Source organism: Schistocerca piceifrons, chromosome 2 (genome assembly GCF_021461385.2).
Source record: "Schistocerca piceifrons isolate TAMUIC-IGC-003096 chromosome 2, iqSchPice1.1, whole genome shotgun sequence".
NCBI lineage: Eukaryota > Metazoa > Arthropoda > Insecta > Orthoptera > Acrididae > Schistocerca > Schistocerca piceifrons.
The window spans coordinates 1101823223-1101850610 of NC_060139.1; the positions used below are offsets into that span (position 1 = coordinate 1101823223).

The following is a 27388-nucleotide window of genomic DNA, read 5'->3' on the forward strand; positions in this document are numbered from 1 at the left end:
AAATACCCTTCAAACTTGCATGCCTTACTCAGCCAAACACACTACAAAACAAATGAATACCACACAGCCACAACAACACATAATGGCGGTGAAAACTCTGCCCATGTTTTAAAAAATTGTAGAAAGTGCATTGTCAAGCGACCATAGGTCACTAAATCAGCCTATTTACCCTGCCAACAACGTATGAAAAAACACTACAATATTAAAGCTGCAAGTTGCACACAAAAAATGTGACATATACCCATTTCCATTAGTAAAAGCATAATAAACAGAAAAATAAAAATCACATTTTTCTGTTTGCAGATGAGCAGACTAGCTACCAACATAAGCATCCAATAGCATCATGTATGGTATGTAAACTAATGCATACCTCCACTCTTTTGACAATTAATCTGTAACTATAACTTTCAACATTATGTTATAAACAACACACAGTGCATCAGGTTGTTAATGCATATCTCAAATGTGAACTATGAACAAATGATGCATAACACAGGGTGTCCCACTCAAACCACCCCAATTTCAAAGATCCAAGGGGAAAAAAAACCACAGTAGATACAACAATGAAAAATGCACCACACTGTAGAGCAAGTATCTCAAAGAATTGATTTATTTATCATAAATACACCTCTACATGTGAACTATTTGTAGCATGAAGAATATCGAGCCTATATTCAATTTTTTGCCAAGTTCTTTGTAACATTTCCTCTGTTATTGTTGCAATCGCACTAGTGATACAATGTCACAATGTAGGAATATTGTCCACTTTGGTCCCATACATGCTGTCCTTCACAAACCCCCACAGGAAGAAATCAAGTGGTATTATGTCAGGTGAACATTGTGGCTAGGCAATGGGTCCTATGTGTCCCATTCAACAAATGGGAAATTTCCTATCCAGGAACTTGCAAACAGCTATTGACCAATGCAGCGGAGCTCCATCATGTTGAAAAATTATGTTGGGTTGCAAGTCTTGTATCTGAGGGTGCACAAACTTCTCTAACATGTCCAGATACACTCACCCCTTCACTGTTTGTTCCGCAAAGAAGAACGGTCCAACAATCCTGTAGGGCATTAGCCCCCACCAGACGTTTAGTTTAGGGCTATCATGAACATGTTCAGTGACAACATGAGGATGAACCCCAAATCCGAACATTATGCCTATTAATCCTTCCTGATAGATGAACCGTTGCTTCATCTGAAAGTAAACATCTTTTCAGGAAGCTGGCATCTATATCAATACACTGCAGCATTTCCTCAGCAAATTGTTGTCAACGTCGCTTGTCGTTCGGCATCAGATGGTGCAGAATCTGCGCTTTGTAAGTACAAATACAAAGATGCTGGTGAACTACATGATGCAATGTCGATCAAGGTACATCAGGTTGCCTAGGTGCTTGACGAACTGACTTACACGGGCTGTTGAGAAACGTTTGTCTGATGTCCACCACTGTCTCTTCTTAAACTCCAAAATGTGCACTGCCAGAATGTTTCAGAGCACTTCCTGTTGCCAGAAACTTCCTATACCATTCCTTAATTGTTTTCATATCAGGTGGATCAAATGCATACACAAAATGATAATTTCTTTGCACAGTAATCGGTGATTTTGTTTCTGCAAACCACATTACTGCTTGCGCACTCTGCTGTGGAGGCGCCATTTTTGCTACATGCAACCATGCTGCACTCTGGCAATGATACTTGGCACTTCTGATGCAGGAATATAAATTCTTTGAGATGCAATGTGGTGCACTTTTCATTGTCGTATCTACTGTGGTTTTTCTCTCTTGGGTCCTAGAAGTCAGAGAGGTTTGCATGGGACACCCTGTATTTTACAACAAATATTCATTCACAACTGTAAATATTATGTACCGCAAGTTTTGCTAAATGTTAATACGTAACAACAATTTTACAGTAAGAAAATTAAAAAATAACCCACTGAAGATAGCACAAAAAGTGCTGAAACATGTCTTGGTAAAACAAAACTGAAAAGGTGTCTTGCAGAAGGCAGAATTCCTCATCCCATACTAAAATATTTAAAAAACAATTAGTATCACCAAAATACCAAGAAAATCCCCATTTTATCTATATGTAGTTTTTTATTCACTTCCCACAGGACACCAGCATTCTGCAAAAGACTATTTGTGAAACCCAGATCTCAAATCCTGCACCTGCTTCATATTCATTGATAACTTCATGATCTGGACTGAGGGCAAGAATACCATAAACACATTCCTACTCTGGAACCACAATACTTTCTTCCTCATTCACTTCGTCTAGTCTTCAGCCCAACAAGCTGCCTTCCTCAATGCCAATCTCCACCTTCAAATTACTGAATCAGTACCTCTATCCACACAAAAACTAAAAATCATGAAGTGACTCCATTTCATCAACTGCCACCCATTCCACACCAAGAAGCCTCTTCCGTACAGCCTACCCACCTATGGTCATCACATCTACAGTGATTAGCAGTTCCTCTCCAAATTTACTGAATTATCCTCCCCTTTGGAGAGAAGAGAACCACTTGTATGAATATCAAGAGCTCAGATGGCAGCCCAGTTCTAAGCAAAGAAGGGAAGGCAGAAAGGTGGAAGGAGTATATAGAGGGTTTATACAAGGGCGATGTACTTGAGGACAATATTATGGAAATGGAAGAGGATGTAGATGAAGATGAAATGGGAGATAAGATACTGCGTGAAGAGTTTGACAGAGCACTGAAAGATCTGAGTCCAAACAAGGCCCCGGGAGTAGACAACATTCCATTAGAACTACTGATGGCCTTGGGAGAGCCAGTCATGACAAAACTCTACCATCTGGTGAGCAAGATGTATGAGACAGGTGAAATACCCACAGACTTCAAGAAGAATATAATAATTCCAATCCCAAAGAAAGCAGGTGTTGACAGATGTGAAAATTACCGAACTATCAGGTTAATAAGTCACAGCTGCAAAATACTAACGCGAATTCTTTACAGACGAATGGAAAAACTGGTAGAAGCGGACCTCGGGGAAGATCAGTTTGGATTCCGTAGAAATGTTGGAACACGTGAGGCAATACTAACCTTACGACTTATCTTAAAAGAAAGATTAAGAAAAGGCAAACCTATGTTTCTAGCATTTGTAGACTTAGAGAAAGCTTTTGACAATGTTAACTGGAATACTCTCTTTCAAATTCTGAAGGTGGCAGGGGTAAAATACAGGGAGCGAAAGGCTATTTACAATTTGTACAGAAACCAGATGGCAGTTATAAGAGTCGAGGGGCATGAAAGGGAAGCAGTGGTTGGGAAAGGAGTGAGACAGGGTTGTAGCCTCTCCCCGATGTTATTCAATCTGTATATTGAGCAAGCAGTAAAGGAAACAAAAGAAAAATTCGGAGTAGGTATTAAAATTCATGGAGAAGAAATAAAAACTTTGAGGTTCGCCGATGACATTGTAATTCTGTCAGAGACAGGAAAGGACTTGGAAGAGCAGTTGAACGGAATGGACAGTGTCTTGAAAGGAGGATATAAGATGAACATCAACAAAAGCAAAACGAGGATAATGGAATGTAGTCAAATTAAATCGGCTGATGCTGAGGGGATTAGATTAGGAAATGAGACACTTAAAGTAGTAAAGGAGTTTTGCTATTTAAGGAGTAAAATAACTGATGATGGTCGAAGTAGAGAGGATATAAAATGTAGACTGGCAACGGCAAGGAAATCGTTTCTGAAGAAGAGAAATTTGTTAACATCGAGTATAGATTTAAGTGTCAGGAAGTCGTTTCTGAAAGTATTTGTATGGAGTGTAGCCATGTATGGAAGTGAAACATGGACGATAACCAGTTCGGACAAGAAGAGAATAGAAGCTTTCGAAATGTGGTGCTACAGAAGAATGCTGAAGATAAGGTGGGTAGATCACGTAACTTATGAGGAGGTATTGAATAGGATTGGGGAGAAGAGAAGTTGACTAGAAGAAGGGATCGGTTGGTAGGACATGTTTTGAGGCATCAAGGGATCACAAATTTAGCATTGGAGGGCAGCGTGGAGGGTAAAAATCGTAGAGGGAGGCCAAGAGATCAATACACTAAGCAGATTCAGAAGGATGTAGCTTGCAGTATGTACTGGGAGATGAAGAAGCTTGCACAGGATAGAGTAGCATGGAGAGCTGCATCAAACCAGTCTCGGGACTGAAGACCACAACAACAACAACATCCTCCCCACATGTCTACAAACAGATGTCTCACGCTTTGATTGCCCGATCACCTACTGTACCATGTATGCACACTCTTGGACCACAACGGTACACCCCCCTCGTGTCTCGGTACCGCCCGGACTGGAGCGACTGAAGCACATTCACCACCAGGGTTTCAACTACCTCTCGCCATGCACTGAAATGAGAAATCTCCTCCCCACTATCCTCCATACCCCAACAATGCCTCATCCAATAGTTGACCACCTGAACTACAAAATATGTTTGCCTGTACCTATTCCATTCCTGCTAACGCTGTCCCACTACCGCCAACTCCAGGCCTCTCACAGGCCTCTTTCACACCAACAAAGTCAAGACCACGTGTCAAAGCAGCCATGTGATCTACCAACTTAATTGCAACCATTGTGCACCATTCCATGATCACTAACAAGCCATTTGTCTGCAGAATGGCCACTACCAAACTGTGGCCACGAGACAGCCGGACCACCTTACTGCCAAGCGTGCAGTCCAAGAGAGTGTACGTGATTTCAGTCCTGCTTCGCAGCCTGTGCTGTATGAATTCTTCCCACAAAAATTACCTTTTCTGAAAATGCATATGGAAACTCTTGTTACAAAAATGTCCTTCACTACCGCAACCCACCTTGCCTCAATCTTGGCTAGTCACTGTCTGTTAACTGCCTAATATGTTGCTGCAGGAAGTTCATTTGTGTTAAATGAATGTTTTGGCTCTTAAGTGAAAGTTACTCTAGATAACACAATGGATATTGAATTTAATTGATGAAAGGAAAAAGTATAAAAATGCAATGTATGAAGCAGTCAAAAGCTGACCCCAGAAAGATCTGTTTGGTTTCCAGAGAACTGTAGGAATGTACAAGGCTACACTGACCCCATAACATATCACAGCAGATAAAGTAAAAGAAGGCAAGCCAATGCTCACAGTATGTGTAGGTCTACGGAAAGATTTTTATAATACTGACTGGAATACAGCCTTTAAAATTCTGAATGTGGAAGTGATGGGGGCAAATGGTTATCTACAATTTGTACAGGAAGCATGTGGCAGGTATAAGAGTCAAAGGGCAAAAAAGGGAAGCAGTAGTCGACAAGCAAGACCAATTTGTACACTGAGAAAAGTGAGACCAATGTGTACACTGAGCAAGCAGTAAGGAAACCTAAGAGACATCAGTAATGGGGATTTAAGTTCAGGGAGTAAATAAAAACTATGAGATTTGCAGACGATATTGTAATTTTGCAAGAGATGGCAAGGGACTTGACAGAGCAATTGCACGGAATGGATAACGTTTTGAAAAGAGTTTATAAGATGAACATCAACAAAAGTAAAACAAGGGTTATGGAATTCAGTCAGTTAAATCGGATGATGCTCAGGGAATTACATTAGGTAACGAGACACTAAAAGTTGCTGATGAGTTTTGGTATTTGGGAGGCAAAATAACTGGCAATTGCTGGAAGCATTTCATGAAAACAGAAATTTGCTAACAATGAATATAAATTTAAATCAGGAAGTATTTTCCAAAGCCACTTGTCTGGAGTGGAACCTTGTACGTAACTTAAATATGGGAGATAGTTCAGATGAGAGGAAAATAGAAGCTTTTGAAATGTTGTGGTACTGTAGAATGCTGACCCTGGGGTCAGTAAGTAGGTTACATAATGGGAAAGTACTGATTTAAATTGGGGAGCCACAAAAAGAATGAATTGGTCAATAGGACACATACCGAGGCATCGAGTATCATCAGTGTTGTAATGGAGGTAAGTGTGAAGTGAAAAATTGTCAGTAAGAATGTTGGTTGCTGCAGTTTTGCAGGAATGAAAAAACTTGCACAGGATAGCCTAATACAAAGAGCTGCATCAAACCAGTTTTTTAATTGGAGATCACAATAACAACTAATTTTCAGACCACTGGTAATCCTACTTGACAATGAGTTTGACATGTGTAAGATACACACAAACATTGGCATTCTCAGCTGCACCATCCTTCAAGCATTTCTGAAATTGCCTTTCACTGCTGTTGGCTTTATGTTGTGCAACTGTCAATTTCTCAAAATATTCACGGTAGACAGATGGTAAGTTTTCAAGCATTTAGACAGATTTATGATTCCATTTTTTTTCTCACTATGCCCTTCAATACATACTTGTTTTTCACTGACCACACTAGCATTCTCTGAAACATTTATGTCCTTGAGCACTTTTGGCTCAGAGAAATGAAATGGATAGTAAGAGCTTAATAAACTGAGTGTAGGATTAAAATTGTTGCTTAAACTGGAACCTCTGCGGCCGACTACTAGATTTTCTGACTTCCTCATTTTGACAAACTCCTTAGTTATGCTGGCTAATTGAGGTAAAGCCAGCAACAAAATGCCGGTCATACAAATCTAATGATACCTCGAGTTATACCCCAACTGTTGCACTGCAACAGTTTCTTTCCTCAGCCGTTCAAGCGTACGTATCTTTCCTCATATGATATCATAGTCTGCACAGCAATATACAACATTGTCACAGAATGGGGTGTTCACATAGTTTTTTTTTTTTTTTTTTAAGTTAGGCCTTTAACATTTAAAATTAGGAAACAGAATTGTTGCTGGCTAGTACTTAACTTCTGGAGATAATTTTATAGTGTTGTTGATAGACAAATGGAAAACTAGGTGACACTATCATATCTCTTTTAGCTGCTAGTTCCTCCCTTGGGGATGAGAGATGGGAAGGTTACAAGGGAAGAACAGGAAAAGAGGGAACCATCAGTTGTGAGGACGAGCAAAGACAAAGCTGAAGCGGAAGGCTTTGGTTTGACCAGCAATGGGGTTTCGTAATGTTTTCATAATGCTTTCTCAAGTGCATTTTCCTTCTGGTGCAATAGATCTTTTATTTTTGCTGACCAGAATGAAATAATTTATTTATAAGGTGCTGTACTTCTTTAGAAGACTACCAATTTGTGTGGAGAAGAAACCAATAAATGACACATAAATGACGCTCAGTTTTTCTTTTTCTTTTGAGTCTATATCTCTCCCGTAACACGACACCTGCTCAATTTGTCAATCAGAGTACCCGTTTCTTTGTAAGCCCAGTCACTGGTACAACAGTTATTCAGAGGGACTCTCATTCCATGTCAGCACCTGACTAAAGGTGTCAGTGGGGTAGTTTTTTATAACTGACAGAACAAGTTTATACAGAGGAGATCCTGTCGGTATTTGGTTGTTGTACAGGGTGATTCAAAAAGAATACCACAACTTTAGGAATTTAAAACTCTGCAACGACAAAAGGCAGAGCTAAGCACTATCTGTCGGTGAATTAAGGGAGCTATAAAGTTTCATTTAGTTGTACATTTGTTCGCTTGAGGTGCTGTTGACTAGGCATCAGCGTCAGTTGATGCTAAGATGGCGACCGCTCAACAGAAAGCTTTTTGTGTTATTGAGTACGGCAGAAGTGAATCGACGACAGTTGTTCAGCGTGCATTTTGAACAAAGTATGGTGTTAGACCTCCTGATAGGTGGTGTATTAAACGTTGGTATAAACAGTTTACAGAGAATGGGTGTTTGTGCAAAGGGAAAAGTTCTGGACGGCCGAGAACGAGTGATGAAAATGTAGCACGCATCCAGCAAGCATTTGTTCGCAGCCCAGGAAAATCGACTCGCAGAGCTAGCAGAGAGCTGCAAATTCCACAATCAACTGTATGGAGAGTCCGTAACTACCTGAACGTCAACTACCCGAGGCGATGGATCGGCCGCCAGGCAGCCCATGACAGAGCACTTCATCACTGGCCTCCAAGAAGCCCTGATCTTACCCCCTGCGATTTTTTCTTATGGGGGTATGTTAAGGATATGGTGTTTCGGCCACCTCTCCCAGCCACCATTGATTATTTGAAACGAGAAATAACAGCAGCTATCCAAAAGTGTTACGCCTGATATGCTACAGAGAGTGTGGAACGAGTTGGAGTATCGGGTTGATATTGCTCGTGTGTCTGGAGGGGGCCATATTGAACATCTCTGAACTTGTTTTTGAGTGAAAAAAACCTTTTTAAATACCCTTTGTAATGATGTATAACAGAAGGTTATATTATGTTTCTTTCATTAAATATACATTTTTAAAGTTGTGGTATTCTTTTTGAATCACCCTGTATAACTTAGGATAGCTCCTTTCTTTATACATGTACACTTTGTAAGAAGCTAGTGTGCAATGAATTCAGTCTGTACTGAAAATATGCTTTAGTATCTCTGATGGGCAGTACTTCACTCTATGGCATTTTTTTTTAATGCCAATATATATTACGGTATCATTGTGGTATCTTAATCAGACGATTTCTTTGTCGCTGTTTGATCTCATCTTTCTTCCATTCACTGTGTTCCATAGATTCGATCCTGAAACAGACCCTTCAGGCACACGGGACAAGTCATCGAGGTATACATTAATGGGGGCAGGAGGGGGGGGGGGGGGGAGGGATGACGGGATGACACTGCTCAGAATGACATGAAATTTGAAAAGAATATTATCAAAGAAGGGGGAAACAAAAAAAGAACTAATGAAAATTTTCCCACTAGATGGCCCTGCAAGTAGTACATATGCACTTTTACACACTATTCTTACTGCTGAACAAACAATTTTTTTTAACTTTAGGGACACTGTTCCAGAAGACAGATCCATAAGGCAACAGAAAGCAACAATATGCAAACTTGTGTGTAGGTCAACACTTCTGAGGGCACAATACGCCACCTTACTTTTTTTCCATGTGTACTCGCCATTGTAACTTGTTATCATTCTGAACCCCAAGGAATTTTACACTCTGTGGTTCATTCAGTGTAGAGCCATTAATGTCTACTTCTGGTGTTCAGGAAACATTTCTGCTCATTCAAAACAAGTGTGTGTGAGACTAAGACTCACACTGTTAGCTGCGAACCACTCGTAGGCCTGCCCAGTTGTGTCCGATAGGGTCAAGTTCGGACCCTCGATCGGTACACTCGTGCCGTCGGCAGATGTTACAGTTTCTGAACTGCACTTTCGAGTCACTGAAAGAAAATTTGTGTTCACTGGAAACGAGAGTGGACCCTGTATTGACCCATCTGAGTACAAGGGATGCTATAACATTTTAGTTTTCTAAATACCATTTTGTGATCCACAAAATTGAGCTTCTGGCAATGTCACAGAGCATACCAAAAAACAATATAATTTTTCTTGTTTAGCTCTGTTAGCACTTTATTTGTAAGGTTTTTAGTTGCTTTATAAAAGCAAAAATTAAAGGCAATTAAGAAGGTCTTGTCAGTTAAATGAGTCTGTATTCTATCATAGGCCACTTTCCCAAACACTTCTAAAGAGACTAGAAGCAATTTGTAATTAGAGATGGGTTGCTTATCTCCAGTTTTGTATTCGAGTGTTACCACAGCATATTTTAGTCCATCAGGAAATGTGCCCTGAATTGTTGATTGATAACTTAGATAGCTTAAGGGTAATCCTGTAAGCATAACATTTTAATATTCTGCTAGAAACAACATCATAGCTAGCAGAATCATTGCCTTTTAGTGATGTAATGAATTCTGTAATCTCCTCAGGGGTTACATACTTTAAACTGATGTCCATTGCTGGCACAAGTATGCCTGTGCAAGTAAACCTAATGCACATGTACCTTATTGTTTATTACTGAGTGCAGTGTTTGCAGCCAAATCATTTTACCTTCTCTCTCTCTCTCTCTCTCTCTCTCTCTCTCTCTCTCTCTCTCTCTCTCTCACTTGAATGTGGTACAGGAGGTTTCATTTTTAAATAACATATTGGAGGACTCAACAGTACTGATAGTAATGGAGTTTCAAATCATGACTACTACTTTCTCTCCAAATTGTGCAACTCTCTCTCTCTTCCTACCTTAATCCCATGAGTCATCCACCCTTTATACTTGGTTCTGTTCAGTTTTGCCCTTATTTGTTTTAAAGTTTTGTAGGAATATGTTCAAGAAAGAGTTAAAGTATCCACAAGCATGGTCTGCTTTATAAATTTCTTCACAGAGTTTCTCTCTATGCACTATGACTGAGTCATTGTTCATGATTCTGCAATACAATATTTTTCTTCTATGAGTAGGCCCTAACTGATCAATATACACTCCTGGAAATGGAAAAAAGAACACATTGACACCGGTGTGTCAGACCCACCATACTTGCTCCGGACACTGCGAGAGGGCTGTACAAGCAATGATCACACGCACGGCACAGCGGACACACCAGGAACCGCGGTGTTGGCCGTCGAATGGCGCTAGCTGCGCAGCATTTGTGCACCGCCGCCGTCAGTGTCAGCCAGTTTGCCATGGCATACGGAGCTCCATCGCAGTCTTTAACACTGGTAGCATGCCGCGACAGCGTGGACGTGAACCGTATGTGCAGTTGACGGACTTTGAGCGAGGGCGTATAGTGGGCATGCGGGAGGCCGGGTGGACGTACCGCCGAATTGCTCAACACGTGGGGCGTGAGGTCTCCACAGTACATCGATGTTGTCGCCAGTGGTCAGCGGAAAGTGCACGTGCCCATCGACCTGGGACCGGACCGCAGCGACGCATGGATGCACGCCAAGACCGTAGGATCCTACGCAGTGCCGTAGGGGACCGCACCGCCACTTCCCAGCAAATTAGGGACACTGTTGCTCCTGGGGTATCGGCGAGGACCATTCGCAACCGTCTCCATGAAGCTGGGCTATGGTCCCGCACACCGTTAGGCCGTCTTCCGCTCACGCCCCAACATCGTGCAGCCCGCCTCCAGTGGTGCCGCGACAGGCGTGAATGGAGGGACGAATGGAGACGTGTCGTCTTCAGCGATGAGAGTCGCTTCTGCCTTGGTGCCAATGATGGTCGTATGCGTGTTTGGCGCCATGCAGGTGAGCGCCACAATCAGGACTGCATACGACTGAGGCACACAGGGCCAACACCTGGCATCATGGTGTGGGGAGCGATCTCCTACACTGGCCGTACACCACTGGTGATCGTCGAGGGGACACTGAATAGTGCACGGTACATCCAAACCGTCATCGAACCCATCGTTCTACCATTCCTAGCCGGCAAGGGAACTTGCTGTTCCAACAGGACAATGCACGTCCGCATGTATCCCGTGCCACCCAACGTGCTCTAGAAGGTGTAAGTCAACTACCCTGGCCAGCAAGATCTCCGGATCTGTCCCCCATTGAGCATGTTTGGGACTGGATGAAGCGTCGTCTCACGCGGTCTGCACGTCCAGCACGAACGCTGGTCCAACTGAGGCGCCAGGTGGAAATGGCATGGCAAGCCGTTCCACAGGACTACATCCAGCATCTCTACGATCGTCTCCATGGGAGAATAGCAGCCTGCATTGCTGCGAAAGGTGGATATACACTGTACTAGTGCCGACATTGTGCATGCTCTGTTGCCTGTGTCTATGTGCCTGTGGTTCTGTCAGTGTGATCATGTGATGTATCTGACCCCAGGAATGTGTCAATAAAGTTTCCCCTTCCTGGGACAATGAATTCACGGTGTTCTTATTTCAATTTCCAGGAGTGTATTTTATTGTTAACATTTGACCATGATGGTCAGATAAACCAGGTAAGTCACTGCAGTTTATTGTGCCTAGAACCCAAATTGTCAGTAGCTGCTGCATTGTTGTTGTTGTTGTTGTGGTCTTCAGTCCTGAGACTGGTTTGATGCAGCTCTCCATGCTACTCTATCCTGTGCAAGCTTCTTCATCTCCCAGTACCTACTGCAACCTACATCTTTCTGAATCTGCTTAGTGTACTGATCTCTTGGTCTCCCTCTACGATTTTTACCCTCCATGCTGCCCTCCAATGCTAAATTTGTGATCCCTTGATGCCTCAAAACATGTCCTACCAACCGATCACTTCTTCTAGTCAAGTTGTGCCACAAACTTCTCTTCTCCCCAATCCTATTCAATACCTCCTCATTAGTTACGTGATCTACCCACCTTATCTTCAGCATTCTTCTGTAGCACCACATTTCGAAAGCTTCTATTCTCTTCTTGTCCAAACTATTTATCGTCCATGTTTCACTTCCATACATGGCTACACTCCAAACAAATACTTTCAGAAACGACTTCCTGATACTTAAATCTATACTCGATGTTAACAAATTTCTCTTCTTCAGAAACGATTTCCTTGCCACTGCCAGTCTACATTTTATATCCTCTCTACTTCGACCATCATCAGTTATTTTACTCCCTAAATAGCAAAACTCCTTTACTACTTTAAGTGTCTCATTTCCTAATCTAATCCCCTCAGCATCAGCCGATTTAATTTGACTACATTCCATTATCCTCGTTTTGCTTTTGTTGATGTTCATCTTATATCCTCCTTTCAAGACACTGTCCATTCTGTTCAACTGCTCTTCCAAGTCCTTTCCTGTCTCTGACAGAATTACAATCTCATCGGCGAACCTCAAAGTTTTTATTTCTTCTCCATGAATTTTAATACCTACTCCGAATTTTTCTTTTGTTTCCTTTACTGCTTGCTCAATATACAGATTGAATAACATCGGGGAGGGGCTACAACCCTGTCTCACTCCTTTCCCAACCACTGCTTTTTCATGCCCCTCGACTCTTATAACTGCCATCTGGTTTCTGTACAAATTGTAAATAGCCTTTCGCTCCTTGTATTTTACCCCTGCCACCTTCAGAATTTGAAAGAGAGTATTCCAGTTAACGTTGTCAAAAGCTTTCTCTAAGTCTACAAATGCTAGAAACGTAGGTTTGCCTTTTCTTAATCTTTCTTTTAAGATAAGTCGTAAGGTTAGTGTTGCCTCACGTGTTCCAACATTTCTACGGAATCCAAACTGATCTTCCCCGAGGTCCACTTCTACCAGTTTTTCCATTCGTCTGTAAAGAATTTACGTCAGTATTTTGCAGCTGTGACTTATTAAACTGATAGTTCGGTAATTTTCACATCTGTCAACACCTGCTTTCTTTGGGATTGGAATTATTATATTCTTCTTGAAGTCTGTGGGTATTTCGCCTGTCTCGTACATCTTGCTCACCAGATGGTAGAGTTTTGTCATGACTGGCTCTCCCAAGGCCATCAGTAGTTCTAATGGAATGTTGACTACTCCCGGGGCCTTGTTTCGACTCAGGTCTTTCAGTGCTCTGTCAAACTCTTCACGCAGTATCTTATCTCCCATTTCATCTTCATCTACATCCTCTTCCATTTCCATAATATTGTCCTCAAGTACATCGCCCTTGTATAAACCCTCTATATACTCCTTCCACCTTTCTGCCTTCCCTTCTTTGCTTAGAACTGGGTTTCCATCTGAGCTCTTGATATTCATACAAGTGGTTCTCTTTTCTCCAAAGGTCTCTTTAATTTTCCTGTAGGCAGTATCTATCTTACCCCTAGTGAGACAAGCCTCTACATCCTTACATTTGTCCTCTAGCCATCCCTGCTTAGCCATTTTGCACTTCCTGTCGATATCATTTTTGAGACATTTGTATTCCCTTTTGCCTGCTTCATTTACTGCATTTTTATATTTTCTCCTTTCATCAATTAAATTCAATATTTCTTCTGTTACCCAAGGATTTCTATTAGCCCTCGTCTTTTTACCAACTTGATCCTCTGCTGCCTTCACTACTTCATCCCTCAGAGCTACCCATTCTTCTTCTACTGTATTTCTTTCCCCCATTCCTGTCAATTGTTCCCTTATGCTCTCCCTGAAACTCTCTACAACCTCTGGTTCTTTCAGTTTATCCAGGTCCCATCTCCTTAAATTCCCACCTTTTTGCAGTTTCTTCAGTTTAAATCTGCAGTTCATAACCAATAGATTGTGGTCAGAATCCACATCTGCCCCTGGAAATGTCCTACAATTTAAAACCTGGTTCCTAAATCTCTGTCTTACCATTATATAATCTATCTGATACCTTTTAGTATCTCCAGGATTCTTCCAGGTATACAACCTTCTTTTATGATTCTTGAACCAAGTGTTAGCTATGATTAAGTTATGCTCTGTGCAGAATTCTACAAGGCGGCTTCCTCTTTCATTTCTTCCCCCCAATCCATATTCACCTACTATGTTTCCTTCTCTCCCTTTTCCTACTGACGAATTCCAGTCACCCATGACTATTAAATTTTCGTCTCCCTTCACTACCTGAATAATTTCTTTTATCTCGTCATACATTTCATCAATTTCTTCATCATCTGCAGAGCTAGTTGGCATATAAACTTGTACTACTGTAGTAGGCATGGGCTTTGTGTCTATCTTGGCCACAATAATGCGTTCACTATGCTGTTTGTAGTAGCTAACCCGCACTCCTATTTTTTTATTCATTATTAAACCTACTCCTGCATTACCCCTATTTGATTTTGTATTTATAACCCTGTAATCACCTGACCAAAAGTCTTGTTCCTCCTGCCACCGAACTTCACTAATTCCCACTATATATAACTTTAACCTATCCATTTCCCTTTTTAAATTTTCTAACCTACCTGCCCGATTAAGGGATCTGACATTCCACGCTCCGATCCGTAGAATGCCAGTTTTCTTTCTCCTGATAACGACATCCTCTTGAATAGTCCCCGCCCGGAGATCCCAATGGGGGACTATTTTACCTCCGGAATATTTTACCCAAGAGGACGCCATCATTATTTAATCATACAGTAAAGCTGCATGTCCTCGGGAAAAATTACGACTGTCGTTTCCCCTTGCTTTCAGCCGTTCGCAGTACCAGCACAGCAAGGCCGTTTTGGTTAATGTTACAAGGCCAGATCAGTCAACATGCAGACTGTTGGCCCTGCAACTACTGAAAAGGCTGCTGCCCCTCTTCAGGAACCACATGTTTGTCTGACCTCTCAACAGATACCCCTCCGTTGTGGTTGCACCTACGGTACGGCCATCTGTATCGCTGAGGCACGCAAGCCTCCCCACCAACGGCAAGGTCCATGGTTCATGGGGGAAGTGCTGCTGCATTATGTCCTTCAATCCTCAAAGGGGATCTTCCTCCGGGAAATAATCCAAAGCTGGAAATCGACAACTTAGTTGCCACAGTCAGCACTATCTGACAGAAAATCAACATTACAGTCTCCAGAAACAATAATGTGCCAATGAAGTCTGCATAACCTCATTAAAAAATGTTTCCAGCAGCTTTATGAAGCTTAGGAAGCTTCCTTCCAGTAGTCTGTTTACTGTCAGTACTACAGTCTTGTAGGTTTACTTAACCATTATTGTGCCACAGCATTCAAAATACTCTTCCAGACAATATTCACAAACTTGAAGGATCTGGTACTTAACTCCATGTTTTTCATATACAGTCACTCCCCCTATCTTTTCATTGGTTCTACGGTAATAGAATAACAGGCTGTATCCTCAAGACAAATTTGTTCAGTTTCAGTGAAGTTAATGTGATTTTTTGATACACACAACAAGTCTGCTCAAATTCTGTCTACCTTTTCTTTTTCCTGAGTGGGTATGAGAAGTTTGTAATTTTCATTTAAATGGCTTCTGATGTTTTTTCTGAACTCAGAAAATTATCTTTGTTTAATATTCTTGGCTTTGTTCAAGCAGCTGTATTTTGTTATACTGGCAGCTGTTTCAACTGTAACTGTGTTTATTCTGCAACTCTGTCTTTTGGATGAATTTACCCTAAAAATGGCCTGGGGAACACAGTGAAAATTACGGGCATAAGATGGATATTGCTTTGGTCAGACTGAAAGATTCTAGCAAGTCATGCTCTTAACAGAAGCATTCAGATGCAAACCAGTGTATATGACAGTCACACTCACATGTAAAAGCCCAAGCGATTTTCCGAGCTCTGCATTAGCAGTTTTCACAGAATGCTTCATCGAGGGCTTATAGTATCATAGTGACAAGGAGTCCTATTACACCTACATTGTGAGTGTGACCATCATATACACCGTGGTTTGCATCTGAATGCTTCTGTTAAGGGCAGGATTTACTAGAAGCTTTCAGTCTGACCACAGCAATATCCATCTTATGCCAGTAACTGCTACACATGTCATACGTTTACATAGGTTTCTGGCATCAATATATTTTTTGTGGTTAATATTATATTATCAATTATGCTGATGGCAGTTCCTCGCATAACTCATTTGCTGTTCACTCCTCGATTGTACACTAATGACACAACGTTCTGACAAAGAGGGATTATGGGATCCATTACAGAAATAATTTTGACAAAAATGAAAGCTTTAAGATATTAAAAACTGTTTCTCACCAAATAAAGGCTGTAGCAGCAATTGCTAAACTGCAGAGGCTAATAGACAGACATATAACTGGAAATATTAAAATGGTGGCTAGTGTTCCCAGTAATCCTTTCACAAGATAGTTCCATAAGCGATTCACATGTCTTGTAAATCCTTTCCCGATGAACCCTGCACACGCAAATTAAACAGTTTTAGTAAACATGACAATACAAACAAATATACAGCCACAAATAACAAGCTGATTCATTTTTACTAACAAATACGAGGGAGTTCTGAAAAGTAATATGCCTCTGAATTTTTTATGTGAAAAATCTTTAAGCTTTTTAAATAAAACAAATATCTTTATTCTTCATGTCTGCATATTTATTTCTCAACATAGTCATGCTGGCAATGAATACATTTTTCCTAACAAGAGACCAGTCTCTTGATACTGTCCCTGCAGAATATTTACTTTCTTGACAGAACCACATCACCACCTCTGTATCAAAGTGAGGTCATCAAAAGTGTTCTTTACGTTTTGGAAACAGATCAAAATTGGATGGAGCGAAGTCAGGACTGTATAGAGGATGATGGATGACAGTAAACCAAGGTATCAGATTGTTGCAGGGGTCCCAGCACTCATATTTGGTCTGGATTGTCATACTAAACAAGAGGATGCTGTAAGTGTAGATAAACTCTTCAAATTTGAAACTCAATTACAGCATGCTGTTTCTCACTCACTGACACATTTACATCACACAGCACCACGTTACACACTACAGTTCAGAGCCCTCTAGTGGCAGAGGACTGCAGGTCTGCAGACATGAAGAATAAAGGTGTAGGATGTTAATAACATTTATTTTATTTAATAAGCTTTAATAGTTTTCACATAAAAAATTTGGAGACATTACTTCTCAGCACACCCTCATACATATGAACAAATGTGGCAAAACACAAAAAGAAAGGCACTCGTATCGTTTATCACTATACCTACCTGTCCAATTCACCACCTCCCAATTGCAGTCATCTCTTGGTGTTGCTGAAATCATCAATCTAAAAACTAACTTGATGCTGCTCCCCATCTGAGTCTATTTGTGCAAAGCTTTTCATACCTGCATGTTTACTGTATTTGAACTTGCTTAATGTGCTCAATCAAGCTTTTGCTTTTGCATAGGATTTTTAACTCCCCACATGGACTCCCTTCTATTACAAAATTAACTAAACTTGATGCGTCTCGAGGTTTCCTATCAACCTGTCACTTTCTCTCTAATTAAATTCAGCACCTCTTCATTAGTTAGTTGATCTAGCCAGCATTCATCAGGAACACACCAAATTAAATACTTCTACAGTCGACCACCCATCACTGATGGTTCAAATGGCTCTGAGCACTATGGGACTTAACATCTGTGGTCATCAGTCCCCTAGAACTTAGAACTACTTAAACCTAACTAACCTAAGGACATCACACACATCCATGCCCGAGGCAGGATTCGAACCTGCGACCGTAGCAGTCGCGCGGTTCCGGACTGTGCGCCTAGAACCGCTAGACCATCGCGGCCGGCATCACTGATTTTTCAATTCTTTATTATGCCCTTCTCCCCCCCCCCCCCCCCCCTCTCTCTCTCTCTCTCTCTCTTAATGCAGTTCTTCTAACATGTTTTACTGTTATCATACTGATAATTTGCACTTGTTCATGGAAACACAAATAGTAAAATAACATGAATGTAAATAACATTTAACAGAATTTCCTGCAAATGCATAATAGTTTTTGATGAGAGATTCATGTTACTTCATCATTACTCTCAGACTGTCTCTATCTTGTACTCAAAGACCAAATAAATAAAGTCTGCAGTATTTTTTATGTAGTGTGAACCATTCAGTTTTTGCCTTCTAAAGTACTTAAAAATGGGAATTGGATAGTGCTCGGTGGCATATAAATAATTTAAATAATAAATGCAGCAACTCACTAAGTAGCTGAGACTGCTAACATCATCCAGTATTATTCTGGATTGGAACAACTTAACCATGAACTTCACCAGAACATCAACTACTTATTGTTGTTCCCAGAAAAAAAGAACATCCAGCTCAATTAATATTCCATAACCCATCCACTTTAAATAATATCTCAACCCATCCTTAAGCCACACCAACTTGCAACACTTTGATATATATTGGTCACACCACTCTGCTCTTCACCCAAATGGATGGCCAAGAACAGAACACACTGCTAAGAAGAACATGTTCAATTACAATGGCTGTGTCACAACTTGTGCCATCTGAACGTTTTGCCCATACACCAGCTTCTCTGACATACCTTGATGGGAGTATTCTCTGCAACACATCCTTCAATCCTGTAATCCTCCCCTCTTGAATCTCCACTAGTTCCTGCCCTGTACCCAGCGCCACCCCTGCCTTATGACTCATCCCAAAATCACAACCTCTTCTCTACAGTCTCCTACTTTCTCTGTTCTGCCTCTCTGTTACAATCCCCTTCTCCACTCTCCATAACTGTGCTGCCTGGGGCCACATGCGTATTCCTTGCAACTGCTGGCTCTCCCTCCCAGCTGTCAGTCAACTTTCACAACACTCCCTCAAACTCTTCTCTGTCTTCCTTTCCTCACTGACTCCATCTGACATGACCCCTCACCCTAACTGAGCTGTTGTGCCAGTACAATGTTCTCAGCGCTGAAGAAGGGCTCTTCTGAAATCTTCCTACTACCGACCCCACCACAACACACTGAGAATATTGTGAACAATGTGTCGCACCTGTGTGAAGGATTTCATTAAAGAACACTGTTGTTTTCCTGCACTAATTCAGAATGTTACTGATGTATGCAGAGGAATTTACAGGTTATTTTCCACATTTTTCACAAGATTCATTTTAACTTATATTTGTTCTTCTGTTCCTCACCAGAGGAAAGTGATTTTGAAGGCAAAATTCATGTGTGTTCAGAATGAATTTTCACTCTGCAGTAGAGTGTGCACTGATATGAAACTTCCTGGGAGATTAAAATTGTGTGCCGGACCGTGGCTCAAACTTGGGACCTGGAGATGTTCACCGGGCTGTGGCTGGGCCACGCCTCCACAGTATCCTTTCTTCCAGGAGTGCTAGTCTTGCAAGTTTTGCAGGAGAGCTTCTGTGAAATTTGGAAGGTAGGAGATGAGGTACTGATGGAAGTAAAGCTGTGAGGACAAGTTGAGTTGTGAGTCGTGCTCGGGTAGCTCAGTCGGTAGTGCGTTTTCCCACGAAAGGTGTATGTCCCAGGTCCCTGTCCAGCACACAATTTTAATCTGCCAGGAAGTTTTGTGCACTTTTTCCTCAATATTTCCATACTGACATTATTACTTATCGAATAAAACCAATTTTCCAATCTCAGCGAACAGTCTTCTTGCTACAGGATCTCAAAATGTCACACGTGTAGGCTCCAGTAAAGCTAGTGAACTGTACACATCAAATAAATTCTGCTCACCTGTGTCTGGTTCGGTCTCAAAGTGTGTTCTAGACTTAGATATGTGCCTCCACAGAGCTAATAAACGTGAACACAAAGTGGGAGTAATTGAAGATTTGCGAGGAAAAAGTGTTCCGTTCACTTGGGAAAGTTCCAAATCGGGCATAAATGGCTCTGTACAGAAAAGTGCTCTTAATCCTACAGGACTACACCAAGGAACGACAACCTGAAAAGTAAAAAACAGGGCTTTAGTCACCTGAAGGAAACAAGTCTTTCACAATTATAAAATTATGAAAGTAAATGTTAAAAATTGCCAACACAATACAAACAAGAATGAGTTTTTTTTGTAGTCTTACTTTTAAATTTATTACCACCTACGTTGAACTCGACATAATATTACACAATTCTGTAAAAACTCTGTCTAGTATTTTACAAGAATATACGATCATTCATTGTCAAAGCCTTATCTCGAGTAAACAATATGGTCTTACACAGTGGACTGGAAATCTGAACTTACACCAAAAAAGAACATGGCATTCCAAGTCCAGGACCAAGTTCTGTGGCAATAATTAGTCCATCGCCAGAGAGGCCATCTAGTGCTGGTCGTTCGCACCACTTCTTTCTCGACTAGGTATACAGGCTGCAAAGTCAATCGTAATAATTGTGATGAGTGTGGGATAGTTAAAAAAGAAATCTGCATTATTGCACAGAATACAAAATGAAGATAGAAATATGTATAATAAAAGAATCAGGATACCAGTTAATTTGTGGGGTTTTTGCTCAAAAGATACCACATAGTTGTCCATCCACACAGAGAGATTTGAGGCTTCAAATGAAGTTGAGAGCTATGTCCGTGAATGACAGTGTTCCCCATTCCAGACAGAAGACAAAGAGTGTTGTGCAAAATCCTATCACTATTATGTCTTATCCTTAATTCCACCATTATGTAGGGTCACGCGGTATTAGGCCAGATGGGCTTTCATAAGCAAAACATAAACGAATGGCCTCTTCTACAATCCGTATTGCAGTTGATGTGGAGTGAAATGTTGACAGTCTTCCCAACTCTCTTCTGCTGAAGACCTATATTAGTGAGATGACTTTTGACTCCCACTAAACCACCTTACAAAATTGTTGTGCAGGTGGCCAGATCTGGCGTTCAGAAGCAGTCACAGGCAGACTGAAATTGCTGTGAAACCTGAACTACTGAGCTTTAGCACCAGTCACACAGCTGACCAAACTCAGCAAGCTACTAGTAAGGGTGTTCCTGGTCTGTCTCAAGTTCTGTGCACGACTCTGTACGGGAACCGATACTGGGAAGCTCACTGCGGTCGCTGTCCCATCTTGCGGATTCTGGCAGCTGGCATATCGGGTCCGGTCATACTGCAGGTAGATGAGCTGAAAGTGGTCTAAGAAAATCATTGTGCCTCTTCGCACTTCAATTGGCACGTCTGCACACACAGCTGTAAACAAATACAGCGAGGTGATTTCGATGTGGGAACTATCGTGATGTGTCGGTGTCATGTCCTCTTACACTGTCGTGCATAAACTAACTGTAGGTATTTTCATTAATTATTAGTCCTTTGAAAAAAAAAGGATGTAGTATATTGACCACATATCTACCAGAAGTTATGGTTGTTTTGAAAAATTTCAATCCAATACTTTGTTAACAGCATACCACACGTATGTCTCTACATTTGCAGAGGCGCTCTATGTAGCTGATGAGGATTTTAAAAACTCCAGCATTGACTGTTCTGAAAGTCACTTATTCCAATGAATGCGGCCGTGCTTCATCAGAAAAAATTTCAGGTTCAGCTTTTCTATCACACGGTCAGCAGCTCCAGTATCTGAATCGGTCAGTCAATGCACTACCACTACTCTGTAAGGTTTCAGTTTTTGTTTGTGAGCAGGTGCTGCTGAAGTGCTACATAACAAAGCCATTTCCCTCATAAAAACACAATCTGAACAGGCCTCAAAGCCCCGATGGTACCGACCGACCACTCTGTCATCCTCGGCCCTTAGGCGACACCAGGTGCGGATATGCAGGAGCGTGTGGCCGGCACACCACTCTCCTGGCTGTCTTCAGTTTTCGTGACTGGTGCCACTACTTCTCAGTCGAGTAGCTCCTCAGATGGCCTCACGAGGGCCGAGAACACCCCGTTTGCCAACAGCACCTAGACGGTGACTCACCCGAGTGCCGGCCGAGCCTGACAGCGCTTAACTTTGGTGGTCTGACGAGAACCGGTGTTACTGTTGTGGTGAGGCCACTGGCTATTTCTATCGCACTTACTTCCGAGACTCTTCCCAACTCACCTAGTTCAACTAAAACAGATACACCACTTAGCGAGAGCGTGGCATGGGAGCCACAACACGTGTGGCGATCGGAATGTGCTTCCCCGACGTTTGTTCCCATTTCACACTGGACGTATTATGTGAAATTCTCTGTACGTAGAGAATAGAGGTGTCACATTCTCATACGGGAGCTTACTTTGTTCGAATACTCTCCATGTTCTGGAGGATGGAAACTTCGAAAGCTGTGCCACCAAGTTCAGTTTCTAGATTACATTTCAATTTACTGCACAATACTTCCTTCACATGCTGTACTGAATAAAGGTAAATATGAACACAACTTAATATTTTTCCCACCAACTGACTTTCACTTAAGAATATTGGAGAACAATTTTTTTATTTCATCATTTTAATGTTATTTATGAGATTATCAAACGGATGCACAAAGGTGAGAGTTAAATGAGTCTTTCAGTTTCAATAAAATGATAGTCTAGAAGAAAAGAAAAGAAAAACCATCATAGAGAATATATCCGACCTCCCTTCAGATACTACAGAAGGCACAGTTCAAACAACATATATCTAGCCCAGCACTGAAAGATAAAACCGTACCTGGCTGGGGTCCGAGCGTGGCGTCGTAATGGAAGTGGCAGTTGCACACTGTACAGTTGGTATAACCTCTGACTGGCCTTGGAATAACCTCCTTACCACCCAATTACTTGGAAACCATATCTGAGTTAGCCACTGGAAACTTCGTGTAGGTGTCTTCACTTTCCTGAGTTCTTTCTGCAAAACTGGCTCTCTCTGTATGGGACAGCAAAAAGATTAGACTTCTCAATCTGCAAAAGAATTACAAGAGGTATCTCTTGCAAATTACACTATCAAATTTTGTAATTAAATCGAACACTACTAAATAATCTGAATCTCGTGTAAAAATTTCATTACAGATTAACTGCCACGTTCAAAATAGGTAGCAACTCGACGAAGCACGTTCGACTCAATAGGGTGCCGGAAGGCTATCTTGGACTTCTTCCATCTCTGAACACTGGCAAATGTGTTTTCTGCAGGGTGATTCCACAACAACATTACATACGTTTGGGAATCATCAAATCATGTATCAATTTGAGGTAAGTGACACCAGTCCAGAAAAGACCGAGCTGAAAGTTATAAGTGAAAACTGTTGTCATACCTCTGGCAGTGGACCTCTCCTACTGCGAGCTGTTTGATTTTCATATTTTGGAAGGGAGTAGTACAGACCAAAATGAGGAAAAATGTCCTGTAAACATGGGCTCCAAAGTGCATACCTTAAAAGCTATGAGCACTCGGTCTTCTTTCCTACTGATATGCACGTACCTTCTACTGGAGAAGTGCTCACAGCTCTTTAGGTATGCGCTTCAGAGCACGTGTAAAGTGGACGTTTTTTCCTGGTTTTGATTTATACTATTACCTCCCAAAATACGGAAAGCAAAGAGCTCGCAGTAGCAGAGGTACTCTGTCAGAGGTATCAGAACGATTTTTGCTCACAACTCATGATCGGTCATTTCGGGACTGGGGGTCCTTACCTCATACTCTTACCTCTCTCCGTCATCCCTAAATGCTCGAAACATCATCACAGGATGTACAGAGCAAAGTTAATGCGACTGCATGTATGCTTATTCACACTTTCATTATGAAAAATCGAATGCTAACTATTGAGAGTCAGTAAAGTGTTTATTAGACAAAAATGAGCAGTAAGCATTATTTATGATTATAATGACTAAGTAACTTGCAGAAGTCCGACACAGACTGTGGAGTTAATATCCTCACATGCCGTAAAATTTTCTAATAAACACCATTTGTTGCTAAAGCACTTAAATAGAGAAAAGAAAGCTTTCACATATTAGACAGCATTAAACACAAATTTCAAGAACTGCTGATGGGAATACAAATTTTCAGAAATGCACTTTTTAAGTAGCAAATGAAAAGCAGACAAAGAAAGACACAAGGCTAGTAAGGATTACACAAACAGTCATCCAACATTTCAAATGATAAGAGATCCAGTAGAACAGAAGAGAGTACCGTCGAGAATCAAAAATCGCCCAGTAGAAACAGCTAAACTGAAACTAGACTAATGTGATCTAGATGCGACGAAAAATAATAATACAGGTAAGATAAAGACGTATGACTCAAAGGCCAAGAGTGTGTGTGTCCCATCAGAAATCCACAGGTTTCAGTTGACAAATCCAGTCGGTTCTTACATTTTAACTTTCACCTAACTGAATATGTGGAAAAATGTTCAGTTGCACCACATTCCAGATTCTTCATTAAAATGTGTATCTTCCAATAATTAGCTGGGTAAATCAGTGTACTAGTAGAACGGAGGCAAACGACACTGACTCCCACGGGACAGTGTCTAGTAAAACAACGTACAGTTGAAAGCAACCTCTGGAGTCGACGGTAGCTTTACCGAGACCTAAACAGCTACTGATAGGAAAACGAAATATGAAGAAAGTATTTAATGAGCTGGACACTAAATGTTACAAGAGCTGGACCTGGCAGTATAAAAGGAGGTGGGGAGCACCATTTTGTCAGTAGAGGAGCAGTAATAGCACAGTGGGTCCCTCTGTGACACCAAAAAATGTTACCCGAGTAACGAGTCTGTCAGGGACATTTCAACTCTTCTAAAACTGCCCAAGTCGACTGTCAGTGAAGTGACTGTGAAATGGGAACACAGGAAACTGACAACAGCTAAGTCAAGACTATTGACGTAACCGCTCTACTGATGCACTGCGAAGGGTGCTCGTAGAATATCGCACGAAATTGGTGGAACAAATCACTCGCGAGTTCCAGAGTGCTACCAGCAGTCCACCTAGCAGAACAACTGTGCACAGGGAGGTAAAAAGCAGTTTCCCATTTCTGAAGCCGACCCGTTGCGTCGTGACACTGTCAGACACAAGGCGACTGTAAATGAGTGATTCAGAGAGGTGAACCACACTGCACACTGTGGTAACCTCACAGGAGGATTGGATTTGGTGAATACTGTCAGGTGTAGTGCCGGCAGTGAAGTATGGAGGAAATGGAGTGACAGTAAGGGCAATTTTTTGCGTTTAGGGCGTGGCAACCTAATCGCACTCGAGAAAACACTAAATGCAGGATGCAAATAAATTTTGTGGCACTATGTACTAAATACAGTAAAGGAACAATCTGAAGACAGTACATACTGTTATAAAGCAGCACTCGTGAGGTGACAGATTGTGGACGATAACACTCCCGTAGTGAAACAGACTGGACCACCGGGAATCCAGATGCGAACCTGACGGAACACATTCGGGACGAGTGGGGATGCCAACTTCACTTCAGACTCTGGTGTCCGACACTTAACTTTTCTGGTTACGGGTCACAAGGAAGAATGGCTGCCATTCCTCCACAGACATTCGGACACTTCGTCAAAAGTGTCCCTGACAGAGTTCGAGCCGCCATAAAGGTGAAAGGTGGAGACGACCCATACTTATGTCGACAATTAGCTATCCGCTTACTTTTCATTGGACAGTGTACCTCCAGAAATATGATGAAGACTTGCCGTGCAGAATCCCTGCCATATTTTGTTCTGAAGGTGTACTGACATAACAGTAGTACTTCAGTTCATTGGTGGATACTAGCTGACTCCTCCAAAAATTTATACAATATCTTCACCAACCACAAGAATTAAAAATTTGTATCATTGTGTCTATATCTATTTCCATACTCTGCAAACCACTGTGAAGTGTGTGGCAGAGGGCACTTTCCATTATTTCAGAAAGTAGGGTGCCTTCTTGTTCCATCTGTAACTGGAATGGTGCAGGAAGGACAACTTTTTTTAAGTGCCCCTCTGTGTGCTGCAATTGGTCTAATATTGTCATTGCGGTCACTAGGGCAGCATTACTGAGGGGCTTGTGGATGTTCCTAGATTTTCTAGATTTTTCAGTTGAAATGTTATAGATAGGTTTTTTCAGGCATCTGTCTTCAGTGACTGCCAATTCAAGTTTTTCAACACTTCTGTGACACTCTTCTGTGAATCACACAAACCTGTACCTATTTGTGCTGCTGTTCTTTGTATAATCTCAATATCCCCAATTAGTTCTCACCGGTAGACTCCCATTTGCTAGACTGGTATTCTAGAATTGGTCACAGGCATGTTTCATAAGCAATTTCCTTTTTAGAATGACTGCATCTTCCCGGCATCCCACTGGTGAACTGAAGTCACCCGGTCACTTTACCCGTAACTGAGCCTCTGCGATGATTCTCTGTTACGTATCCCCACAAACTGCTACACACAGGTATTTGTACAAGCTGACTAGTTTCATTTGGTACTTAGTCGTATTGTAGTTTTTTCTGCAATTTATGGTGAGCACAAATCCACTTTTCTGTACATTTAAAGCAATTTGTCAATCTTTATACTACTCTGAAATTTTATTGAGATCTGTCCAGACATCTGCTTAGCTTTTTCGGTTACAGCTACATTACTGAGCACTGCATCATTTTCAAAAGTTTGAGGTTTACTATTACTTCCACACGCGTCTGTGACTCTTCATCCGAGATAACGTGCTGCGTCAAGCCTACAATATCTACGTCACCGTCTTTAGGTTCACGTTGAACTTGACAGATAAAATGGACTCCACATCATTCCAGATTAGCATGTAATTCCTCATCTATCTAAAATGTCAGTTACCCATGGAGGATTATACCCTCAACTGATGTTCTCGTGATGCATTACTGAGTCTAGGAGGTCACCAAATTAGTAACACTGGACAGTGGCCGTGGCTGACAGAGGGAGGCTTTTTAATTAGTGCAGATCCATTTTACATTTTGTTTATAGGAGTGAACTTACCTTCCTCATCTTTAATTTCCTCCACAAAATGTAAAGGCTCGACATTTAAGGACACACCATCACTCACTGTACAGATCTCCTCGTTTGACAGGTCAGTTCTTATCTCAATTCGTATTAAATGGGGAAACGTATTGCAGTTTTACCCTTCAGCATTGAAGTGGGTCGATCACTTTCACGAGACTGCTGGGGCTGTACGGCCAATGAGAGGATTCAGTTTAATTTTCTTCACTAAAAGCAATCTGTCACAGTACCACTCACTCCAAACTGGGCCTCACCCCGCGGGTGTCACCCCTCCTACGCGGTGTCCACCCGGAACGTATGTCGTCGTCAGAAGTCCCTGTGTCCCAAATGAGACAGACATAAACTTCTCGACATTTGTGGGGGGAGAGAAGTAGTGCAGGCACCAGCAGTGTGCGACCTGTGAAGTCGGGAGGTCACTACTGTACGACCTGGCCCCAAATGGACCGGTTACTGTGCCAGATATT

The 27388-nt window shown here is 41.6% G+C and overlaps 1 protein-coding gene across 1 annotated transcript in view; it reads right to left on the reverse strand.

The window, feature by feature from the left end:
• Positions 1 to 27388, reverse strand: part of LOC124777336 — a 798431-nt gene that overhangs the window by 132508 nt on the left and 638535 nt on the right. Inside the window, exons 14-17 of the mRNA XM_047252702.1 lie at positions 22670 to 22861; positions 20292 to 20414; positions 19796 to 20000; positions 16358 to 16514 (exon numbers count right to left, since the gene is read on the reverse strand). Of these exons, the coding sequence (XP_047108658.1) occupies positions 16358 to 16514; positions 19796 to 20000; positions 20292 to 20414; positions 22670 to 22861 (677 nt within the window). The remainder of the gene's footprint in view (positions 1 to 16357; positions 16515 to 19795; positions 20001 to 20291; positions 20415 to 22669; positions 22862 to 27388) is intronic.